Raw genomic sequence first — 12289 nt, forward strand, 5'->3', positions numbered from 1 at the left:
TTCCTTAAGAATGGATAGGTTTGATCTTCTTGCAGTCCATGGGACTCTCAAGAGTCTCCTCCAGCACCATAATTCAAAAGCATCAATTCTTCAGCGATCAGCCTTCTTGATGGTCCAGCTCTCACTTCCATACATCACTACTGGGAAAACCATGGCTTTAACTATACGGACCTTTGTTGGCAAGGTGATGTCTATTTTTTAAGATGCTGTCTAAGTTTGCCATCGCCTTTCTCCCAAGGGGCAGGCGTCTTTTAATTTCGTGACTGCTGTCACCATCTACAGTGATCATGGAGCCCAAGAAAGTAAAATCTCTCACTGCCTCCATTTCTTCCCCTTCTATTTGCCAGGAGGTGATGGGACCAGTGGTCATGATCTTCATTTTTTTGATGTTGAGCTTCAAACCAAATTTTCGCTCTCCTCTTTCACCCTCATTAAAAGGTTATTTAATCCCTCCTTACTTTCTGCCATCAAGGTTGTGTCATCTGCATATCTGAGGTTGTTGATATTTCTTCCGGCTATCTTAATTCCAGCTTGGGATTCATCCAGCCCAGCCTTTTGCATGATGAATTCTGCATATAAGTTAAATAAGCAGGGAGACAATATACAGCCTTGCCGTACTCCTTTCCCAATTTTGAACCAGTCAGTTGTTCCATATCCAGTTCTAACTGTAGCTTCCTGTCCCACATAGAGATTTCTCAAGAGACAGATGAGGTGATCAGGCACTCCCATTTCTTTAAGAACTTGCCATAGTTTGCTGTGGTCAACACAGTCAAAGGCTTTTGCATAGTCAATGAAGCAGAAGTAGATGTCTTTCTGGAACTCTTTAGCTCTATTAGAACTCTATTAGAACTCTCTTGTTCTATTAGTGGAAGGATTTATGCCTGCATGGGGGGGGGGTATTCCTGCTCCCTTCATGCATGTTCCACATCCTCCCACAAGTTACTCTGACGGGCTTGAGGGGAAACACTAAAAACTGGGGAAGGGGACATCAGAGAGGGGAGAAAGTTCTGTTCTGGAAGCATAAATCCTTTCATCAATGGAACAAGTTACTTAGCACAACGTTGGATGCAATCTCATAAATTATTTAACAGATTGGCATGGTGCTTCATAGGCTTTACAGGTATTACATAATCCTAGAACATTTCCTTGCACAATAATGAAGGAGTGCTACCTAAGCTGTAACTGTAGAATGATTTCTTCTCTGTAGCAATCCCTCTGATGTTTTCAGAAAGTAAGGATTTCCCCCTAATTATAGAATTCCTTGCTGGATTTGTGTTTCATACTCCTACGTTAATAAGTGCATTTTTTTAAAAAAAACAAGCCCCAAAGCATTTGGTATTGCCACATGCCGAAACTTGCATCGATATATTTTTACCAACTGAATCACAGTAGTGTAAATTTGCCAGTTATTTTCCAAATTTCTGCAATAACTGAGCTTGTAAAGAAGAATGACATAAACAAATATGGCAAATGGATTGAAAAGTTTCCCTCAACCAATTAAAGGTTGAGGGTGTGTAGTTAAGACAGCATTTAGTGTTTCAGTATGTTTAATTTTTAGGATCATTTAAGCGAACTGTAGTAATTCGATTTCAAGCTTAATCAATACACTTGGATTGTATAACTCTGCTCCTAAAAGTCTCAAATATTTTTTGAAGGGTGCATTTCTTGACACTGCTTCTAGATTAATAAACAGTTTTGCAAAGCTTATGTTGCTTGAAGTTGTGGTATCAAATGAAAATCACTACATCTTGCCACTGTGTTAGGCTGAATGTTGGACTACTTTATGTTTAACTGATTTCTGTCCTGCCTTTAGGGACGCAGGTGGTGCTGTGGGTAAAATCTCAGTGCCTAGGACTTGCCGATCGTATGGTCGGCGGTTCGAATCCCCGCGGCGGGGTGAGCTCCCGTCTTTTGGTCCCAGCTCCTGCCCACCTAGCAGTTCGAAAGCACCCCTAAGTGCAAGTAGATAAATAGGTACCGCTTTATAGCGGGAAGGTAAATGGCGTTTCCGTGTGCTGCGCTGGTGCTGGCTCGCCAGAGCAGCTTCGTCACGCTGGCCACGTGACCCGGAAGTGTCTTCGGACAGCGCTGGCTCCCGGCCTCTTAAGTGAGATGAGCGCACAACCCTAGAGTCGGACACGACTGGCCCGTACGGGCGGGGTACCTTTACCTTTACCTATCCTGCCTTTAAATACAAATACAGTATAAATGCTACATTCTAGAGCAGCATAGACAGCAATTAGATAAAGATACCCTCTTAATCAATATTAGATGGAACAACCAATGCACAGGAACCATAATAACTACTAGTCGAACTAAAATACAGGCATATAGCAGAGACCACCGGTCCCACTCCCCAATATGTATTTATAGAAAGTGGTTGTATGTTGAGGTCTTGCAAGGTCATTTCCTTCTTACAGGAATTATATGTTTTTACTTAGTTGGATAGTTTCCCCCACCACTTTACGCAGACAAAGTCCATGGGAAATTGCATTGCCGGAAGACCCTATGAGAGTTCAGTCAACTTTAGCTTTGTTTTTAATCCTTTGTATGACGTGGCCCTTCATGGATCCTCAGTGTAAGGAGACCACACAACAAGCAGTCATGGGGGGGGGGGATCCCCCTCTTATGTACCAAGTGCATCATTATACCAAACAGTTAGGGTCGCTGTTCTTGTTATATTGTCTGTCTATGCCCATAGCTGATTTTCTTTTTATTCTTGTAATGCAGAGAATTGCCGTATTGACATATGAGGTTTCCATGTATTATTGGTTTTCTAGTCCACTTTGCTCAGAGTAGAACAGTAGCACTCCAGAGTTTTAAGGAGAGGTCTTTCCCAATTATGGTACACCTCAGCTGAATGTACTCGTGGCTGGGATCTCCCTTATCCAACACATGGCTATACCAAGTTATTGCTGATGTACAATATAAAATCAGAGATGTCAAAGACCTTTGTAGGCAGCAACTACAGCAACCCTGATTGGTGGCATTTGCTACAGCAACCCTGATTGGTGGCATTTGCTTAAAGAACTTGTAACAAATGAGGGTCTATTCTATTGTCAAACATCTTGTATGATCAGGATTTTTTGCCTAATGCAGGGATAGGGAATTGTAGCCCTTCTTAGACTACAATTCCCATTATCCTTAATTGTTGGCCATGATGGCTGGGGTCAACTAGAGCTGTAGTTGCAAATGTAACCAATGTACTCCATCGTCTGTTTGAAGATGAATATCATATAGCATCTTAATTATCTCTTCTGCAGGTTAGACATAGCCAACTCAGAACTTTGTTTTCCCAATCTCCTCTGGACACGTTCCAGTTTGTCAATAACCTTCTTAAACTGTGGTGTACAGCAAAGGACACGGTAGTCCAGATGAAGTCTGAACAAAACAGAATAGAGTAGTACTATTACTTCTCATGGTCTTTGCACTGTTGATGCAGCATGTTACTAGTTAGAAATAATAGCCATTTTTTTTCATTGGTGCATTGTGTCTGGCATAAATCTGAAGGGTCATCTGCTTCTCTCTCCCATTCCTCTCCCACACACCTGTAGTAAAATAAATGTATTTTCTTTTACATTTCAGTGCAACTACTAAAATGTCATCATTCATTCTTGCTGAAATATTAAGAAGTGCAGAGAAAATTTAGACATGCCACTGAATTGCTTTTGCCTCTCAACCTTGGAGGCTTCATCTAAAAAATGCCATAAGGTTATACTGTTTCGCATTCAGCTCTTTGGAGACATTATTAGTCACAGAGTTAACAATCTTGTAGGCATTATGTTTGGAGAGGAGTGCATTACTAGGCTCAACATTAACCTGTCCATCAAAGAAGCTTTTGCTGGGCAAAGAATTAGCTGCTATGCAAACTTGAACACATTCATTTCAGTTTGACAATGATGGGTCTACGTGTAGTAGAGTTCTTTTTCGTCTAACTTTCCCTGCCTCCCTCCACCCCCCCCCCCAAAAAAAACTTTTAAAAAGAATTGGATCTCTCTCTGACTCTATTTTTAAGTTGTTCATTTCTCACAGCTGAAATGACCGGGGCTAGGAATGTTATTCTTTGAATGAATATATATGGAATGAATACAGATGATGCTTTGCCATATAGACACCATGTCCTACAGAGATGAAAGTCTATAGAACAGGGATGGAATACCTTTTGACCTCCATATGTTGTTAGACTCCAGTTCCCATGTGCCCCACCCAGCAGTGCCCAATAGTTAAGAATGGTGGGTGTCTTATATGGTCCCCTGGAGGGTCTACATATTTCTCATCCATTTCCACAAAGTAAAACAGAATCTCGTCCTTTGCCTCCTCACATGGCATGCACAGTCACTCAACATACCAAGCCATTATGCAGAATATGATGTCTGTGCCTCACATATTAATATCTAGCTCCTCCCCCATCTCTGTTTAGTTCATCTCTGTAAAGGTACCCCTGACCATTAAGTCCATTCACGGATGACTCTGGGGTTGCACATTCATCTTGCTCTTTAGGCCAAGGGAGCCAGCGTTTGTCCACAGACAGCTTCTGGGTCATGTGGCCAGCATGACTAAGCCACTTCTGGCGAAACCAGAGCAGCGCATGGAAATCCTGTTTACCTTCCTGCTGGAGCGTTACCTATTTCTCTGCTTGCACTTTGACATGCTTTTGAACTGCTAGGTGGGCAGGAGCTGGGACCGAACACTAGTTGCACTCAAATGTGTTGTAGCATGCAGACTTAGAGACTGAGTTACAAATGAGGAAGTCCCTAGTTCAGTTTTTTCTCTGACATGAATTCACTAGGTGGCCTTATGAAAACTTTTTTTCTCTCTGTAAGTTCCAACACTCCCACCACTACCAATCTTTAATAAGGGATTAAGAAACTGTATTTCTGGCATCTTGTTCCGTGTTGTGGTATGGTTGTTGATGAAGTAGTCTGCAACCTGTGAAGACTTACAACAGTATAAATAGGTTCCTTTTGAAGAGGCCTCATGGCTCTTGGTTTGTAAATTGCTTTGTAAATTGTGACAAATAGCATAGTGTTTGTGTTGAGTGCTCAGTATGTTTAGTTCTCTTCCACTTCCCATTTTGTGCAGGTAAATACCAGCTATCTCCGACAGTCAACATGCCGCAGGATGACATGGTCATTATAGAAGATGATAGATTACCAGTACTACCTCCACATCTCTCAGACCAATCATCTTCCAGTTCCCATGATGATGTGGGCTTTGCAACAGTAGATGGTGGAGCCTGGAGCAAACCAACAATTAATGAGTCAACAGAATGGTAAGGCTCATGGCCACACAAACCATTACTTCTACTTATCAACAGTTCATGTGCTTTTCACACCTGCATTTTTCAACACAGAGAGGAGCAGAATTATAGGCTTATCATTGAAAGAAGACTTCCCAGCCCTCTTTCTGAGTTGCTTGTTCCTATCTAGGAAGCAGAGCAGAAGAGAATTATGAGAAGGTTTCACTTGGCCAAGGTTAAGTTACTGCTCAATTGTATCTGGGCTGCCAAAGTTGCTTGTGTATCTTGAACCACAGCCCCCCTCCCTTACTTCATAGCAATATACTTCTGAAAGTGAGGAGCATTGTAAAAGCAGTTAGTGGCATCCACAAGCTGAGATCTACTTTGGAAGTCCTTCTCCAGGTATCCTCTACCTTTGGGTGCTAAGAGGTGATTAAGAGAGAGAGAGCTCATTTTCTGTGATATCCTCAAAACTTCAATTACTTTCATTTTGCTACATGGATTTTTAGATGGGCTGTTTTTTTTTTATTATTAAGTATTTCATAGTTTACAAAAATACATGTGATGTCTCTTTTTCAAGTTGTGTTTTCTACAGATCAGTTTCATTTGTTGTGATACATTAGTGTAGCATGCATTCCCCACCTCAAAATATCTGCAAATCTGGGGACTATGATTATTAAGTTGCACTGATACACATTGTGTGTATATATCAGGGGCTGGGGGTAGGTGTTACTTTGGCTTTGGGTTGTTTACTGTCTTCTGCAGGATAAATATTGCATAATTTTTGTGTAGTGCTATCTGTACTAATCCAAGAGAATGACATTAATTTGTAAGCCTTGTAATTATGTTCAGCAATAAGCAAAATAAAAGACCTCTCTGTGGAACCCCCTGCTAGGGTGGTGGCAATAATTAACACAAGCAGGTTGAAGTATGAGAATTTTTCTGAGTCCCACACTCTCCTGGGTATAGTATAACTGTGTCAGCAATATCTTAATAAGAATTAGCACCAGCAAGTATCTCTTTGTTTGGATTTGCATAAGTCAGCTATTTATTATCTATATCTATATCAGTGTGGATTAGTGTTAAGTGGCATTTGTTTATATCCCGTCTAAAGAAACTGTTTATTTGCTGTCTTAAAAGCAGCTTCTTTCTTTTTGTCTTTTGCTGATGACTTTTGTTTTTACCTTCTGAATGTTGAACCTGCCCATTTGAAAGAGGCACAACTGCAATTTCAATCCTGCAAACACCCATCATTGCATTCACATGGGAAATACATTAAAAGCTAAAAATTTGTGATGAGGTTGGGGGGTCGGATCACGAAAAGCATGCAAAATTGCATGTAATAGATTGTATTAGCATGGATTTTTCCACTTGAGTGTGGCAAGAAAACCTCAGCAGAATGTAAACAAACACACACATCTTTGACATTTAGGAATGCAGAATATTTTCCTGCTCACATGTTTCCCTGACACAGGAAGAAAGAGTGAAGTGCTATTAGCTGTCATTAAATGTCTTATGGAACCACCTTTAATGCCTTTTCTCTCAGAGGCAGAGATGCAATTATGAAAAGGGGCAGATCAGTTTGGAGTCTTACTTGTGTTGATTGCATTATATTTGTTAAAAAATAAACCCAGTGAAATTAAATAAACAGCAGTTGAGTGGATTTTTGAATTAATTTCCTGCTGCTAATGGACAAAGGAAGGCTTGTAAAACAAAGGTGTATTCTGTGAGTTTGCTGCAAGGCACCAAGGGGTGAAGTTAAGAATATGGATGAAGGGTTATCCAAACAAGAATGGCAGCTGTTCTGAATCACAGCACAAAATGTAAGCTTTTTCCAGCCTGACAATATCTCCCTAATCCTTGATGAAAATGTTATGAAAACAAAGGGACAATGAGACAGGATTAATAAGTGGAATTTTAATAACATTGAGGGTCACAATACGGTTACATTCTTTAAAGAGTCAACTGTCGTTCCAGAAGCTTTAGTTGTTATAATACGCTTTGCTGCTTGTTGGTTTTATAAATTACAATAATAATAGACAGAAAGTGACTTTAGCATCAATTTGAAATATTAAGAACCACTATTTGGCAATTTTACTTAGCTGTACTCACTGACTTTTGTGCTTTTTTAGTTCCTGCAACAAACCTCTGTTCAAATTGTTACCATTTGAGGTGTGTTTTGCTTGATAAAATACACAACTTCTCATCAGTTGTGTAATACATTTTCATTGTATCCTGGGCATAAAATTCATTGTGTAACATCTGTGATAAACAAAGCACTGAATATTTTATTAGTTTTAGAAATAGATAACTGAATAATTATTTATAAAGTCCAGATTACTTTGCATAGTGGAAGCAGTTTCACTACAGTTTCACTGTACCGCTGTGTAATACAGTGGTTGCCAGCCTTTTGGGACTGATGGCACATTGGAAAATTTGAGAAGGTGCTGCTTTCAAATGTGTAGCCTAACTCAAAAAAGCTGCCACCATGAGGGTGCCGTAACACAAAATGGTCTCTGCCTCGCCTCCAAGAGAGCAGAAAAAAGAACACAATATGGTTCAAATATGGAAAAATCCATTGGTTTTGCTTGTTAACATTTTTTTTTAAAAGTTTTATTTTGCAGATACTGTTAAATCTTGGTTGTTACATTGTTTTTTGCTGGTGTGTTGCTGTAGATTATAGCTAGAAAATAAAAGATGATTGAATCCAGGAGTAATTTTTAATTACACATGCATAGTCACAAATAAAAGACCTGGGAGGCTGCCAAGTTTGTTTTTTAACTATCTCAGCAGCAGATATGATTGAATAATTAAAACCGCCCCAACACAACCTTTGTCCAGTCACTCTCTCTAAGCCCAGCCTGTTGAACTCATCACATACGATGGCTGTGAGGTTTTTAAAAAAGCAATGGCACAGACCCCTATAAGCCACCCAGAGCAATATGGAGGAAGGGTGGGATGGAAGTTTGATAATAAGCAAACCAATCATATTTATATCCCACTTTTTCCTCTAACGACCATACATGGGTTTTTTTACAAAACCATTTTTATATTGCTGTGGATAGACTTGTCCAAGGCTCCTCCAGCAAACCAAATACTGTAGGTCTCTTGATACCAATTATTCCTTCATTTGTTCCACTTCCTCTTTGGCCACAGTTCCGTGAAGAGTGCAATGGATGCTGCATTTGATTTTTGTGTTTCACCTACCTATTTAGAAGGGAAGAAATTTAATTTTAAACCTATATCTGATTAATACATACAGCTTAGGCAAGATGGCTACATGAGCGTGATCTCGTCCTAGTGCTGCGTACTAATGTAGAGTAATGATTTAGGAGAGAAGAACACAAAGTTACATACATACATCATTTTATTTGTATGTCATCTTTCCATAGTTAAAGCCATGCTAAAGGTGGCTGATAACATGAAAAAAATACATAATTACAAATATAACAACAGTATCCATCATCAATAAATAAAACACAACCAAAATGCAGTACAGTAATCACAATAAGATCTGAAAATATCAAAAATTTATATCAATAACAGCAACAACTCCCACCCCAACAAAAAAACAAAACTCCTAAACCAAACCATACTCCAACCCAAGAGTTTGTTCAGCAGCCTCAGCTTTTGGAGCTAGAGTCAGTCAGGGCAGCACCCTCTCACATCAGATGGGAAAAGGCCTGCAAGGCAGGGAGCAGGTCTTCCAGGACTCAAAACCATGATGATCCCACACCAGCAGTGCCAGGCCCCACAGCACTGGGCCATTGCTGCTTTATAACATGATCCATTCATGTGGTTCCTCATTGCAAAAATTACTCCTGCATTGTTGGAACCAGAAAAAGAGAAAGGGACGAAACATTAAACCAGGGATAGACTCCCATCTGCCCGGCCAGTATGGCCAGTGGTTAGGAATGATGGGACAATGCTACCCCCCCACTGTAAAAAAAAATAGAAATGTTTTTGTTTGTGTAATATGCCCTTTGAATTTTGACTTATTCACTGTCCTAGTAACTTGTTGCAGTGTTTCATTTATTATGTTTTATCAGACTATAGATATATTGTGTATATTGCACATAATAAAATCTCATTTTCCCCCTCTGGGTCCCAGCAATGTGGGCGTTCCTCTCTCTCTTTCTTTTCATCTTTTCTACATTCCACATCTTTCTTTTCTGCTCATTGGGTACAGCCCCTGTGGGTGTGATAGTTACACTGCAATGATGCACATGAAGCAGGCCATTCACATGAATCTTCCAGAGTTACGTACATAGTTATTTATTTCCACAGCATGAATACCCCTGTGGAAGCTTGGACCACATAGTGTGGAGGATGCTTGAAGTGGATTTCCCAGCTGTTCTTTCCATAGAGCCCCATTGCAAATATGCTTGTCACTTGATTTTTTTTCTTCATGATATGGAACATTATAAGTTGCTATTTTTCAAAAATTGTTGCTGGCTGATACTTTACGTAAACATTTTATTACACAACTATGATAGGTGTGTGTTTCGTATGCTTTAATTTCCCCCTTTCCCTTACAGCACTCTGAGTCCAGATGTTGATCCAGCGCTTGCCTTCCAGCGAGAGGGTTTTGGACGCCAGAGCATGTCAGAAAAGCGCACTAAGCAATTTTCAGATGCCAGCCAGTTGGACTTTGTTAAAACACGGAAATCCAAAAGCATGGACTTAGGTATTAAATTTTGACTTCTTTCTTTTTCACCTCTCCCCCCATGTTGTATTTCAACATGTTTCTTCAGGTTGCAATTATACTGTTTGTTTTTCATGTTGCAGTTATATTATTTGTTATGCCAAACATTTGATTTGTCCATGCAGCTGGATTCAATATGTGGCATGAAGAAGTCTTGATATGGTCTGATCCAAGAGCATTATGTGTGTCTATGCAATTTAAATGTTTATATATTTCAAACATTATGCTTATGCAGATGCATGTTATATACAATGGTTCAGGATACGTGAATGTGTGAGTGCATATGATGAGGTACTTTTCAGGAGACAGAAAAGCCAAATAATTCAAGTTTGCATTTTAAAATAATTCCTAAACAACTAACGTCTGTTTGATTTTGGCACTGATAAGGCCTTGTACTTAGGAATGATTGTAACATAACTCCAACCTGCAACATCAGCTCCTGCAATTGGCAAACAATATAAAGCCTCTGGATTTTCCAGGCCTAGGGATCTGGTCAATGGGATCTGGTCCAGTGCACTCTGGACTCCATTTCATGGTCTAGCCTAAGTCCTGGTTCCACAAGGTCTCAGATCCATATTCAAACATCAGTGGGGCTTTGAGTTGTAGAAAGAAAAGAAAAGAAAGAAATCTTGTCTGGTTTGGCATCCTCAAATTGATCTTGATTACTCCAGAAAAAAGCAATGTGTAGGATTGCATCCTGAGGGGCATCATATAACGATATTTTTTTACACTGACAAATTCAAGAGCAGTAGGCATGGTAGTCTGCTGCAACAATAACAATGAAGAGCCTTATGGCCTTTTAAAGACTAAAGAATTTATTGTGATGCAAGTTTTCTGAGCCAGAGTTCATTTCCTCAACAGCATGAAGTGGCACATAAGTGGATTGATATTAAAACCATGGAAACTGGAAAACGGGAGGGGGGGATTCAGAAAGCCAAAAATGCCAAGACATGAAAGATGCAGTAGCTCATATGTCAAATTACTATGTAGAGCACAATTAAATATTATATTCAATTGGGTGAAGACAAGAATGGCTATGATCCATTCCTGACTAGAGGGCCCACATAGTAGCATGGTGAATAGGCCTAGCAAGGTGAGTAGTGTAAATGCATACCTAAAGACTGTGTTCAATGAATTTTGTCCACCCCATCAACCTATATGTGGATCATGCCATGTGGCCAGTTGGCTCCACTGTGCAGCTATGTATACAAACACCAACTTACAAAGAAAACAGTATACATGCTTATATGCATGTTCAGCTGTCACCCGGAGCACAATCCACTGACAACAGCCAAGCTCAACCATTGTTTTTTGCTCCCATCCTTCAGAAAGGAATGGACACCTGCAGGATTTACCTTGAGCATTTTGCAAACTATAATGCCCACCTAGAGAATTGAATAGATACACTGACAAGGTCAGATAAGGTGTTCAGGAGTTACTTACTACAAGACATATTTTTCAAAGTGCTGACAAAGTGCCAATCAATACAGGAGACAATGGCAGAGGTGTCAGTTGCTATGCAGATGACAAATTAATATATGATCCAATCAGAGTAGATTCTCATCTAGTGGTTGCTAGTGTTGGGTATAAATAGTATAAATAAGTATAAATAAACACGCAAAGAGAGGTTATTAGTTTCTGTAGTGAGGTAGCCATTCCCAGTCTCCTTTGAGATCTAGGTTTGCAAATGTCAGATGTTGCAGGAATTACAACATTGGCCAATATGGAGACAGTGGCTTGTATCCATTTCATTCACTGATCTTAAGGAGCTGCTTCAGTTTGTAGTCTGTAAGCAAATATGGGTCCTTTGGGGACGTTGTGTGTTTGTACTCCCCCTGCTGGACCTGTTATGTGTCTTATGACTACCTGGCCAATCTGCTTCTTATTTTATTTATTTTAGTAAGATTTATAGATTGCTTAATCAGTAAGTTCTGAGAATATATGGAAAAATATGTTGTGTGTGTGTGTGTGTGTGTGTGTGTGTGTATGAAATATATATTGTCATGTGCAGCTACCAGTTTGTATCTGTCTAAGTTGGTTTTATATGCATACTTTCACTGTATTGTCTAGAAAATAAACCTGCTGCATGGAATGGTCCTGACCAAAGATTTATGGTGTGGACATTTCCCCCCACCCCAAATCCCTTCTCATGATATTTGTATATTTATCCACTTATGCAATCACTTGATGAATTTGATGACCTTTTTATGGTGCCACAGTACTCTTCATTGTGGAAAGCTGATAACATGCCGTGACTGGTAAAATTTGATACGTAGCAACTCTCACTGAAGCACAAGTTAATAGTAGCAAGATACCTGCTCTTTAGAAAATCAAAACAGGATACC

General features: G+C 39.7%; 1 protein-coding gene across 4 annotated transcripts in view; it reads left to right on the top strand.

The window, feature by feature from the left end:
- Positions 1-12289, top strand: part of PARD3 (par-3 family cell polarity regulator) — a 543662-nt gene that overhangs the window by 362400 nt on the left and 168973 nt on the right. For all 4 annotated transcript variants that reach the window (XM_080973988.1, XM_080973985.1, XM_080973986.1 and 1 more), the window contains 2 exons: positions 5083-5272; positions 9778-9926. In XM_080973988.1, coding sequence (XP_080830114.1) covers positions 5083-5272; positions 9778-9926 — 339 coding nt within the window. The remainder of the gene's footprint in view (positions 1-5082; positions 5273-9777; positions 9927-12289) is intronic.

Source organism: Podarcis pityusensis, assembly GCF_964106645.2.
Source record: "Podarcis pityusensis genome assembly, chromosome: 12".
Taxonomy (NCBI): domain Eukaryota; kingdom Metazoa; phylum Chordata; class Lepidosauria; order Squamata; family Lacertidae; genus Podarcis; species Podarcis pityusensis.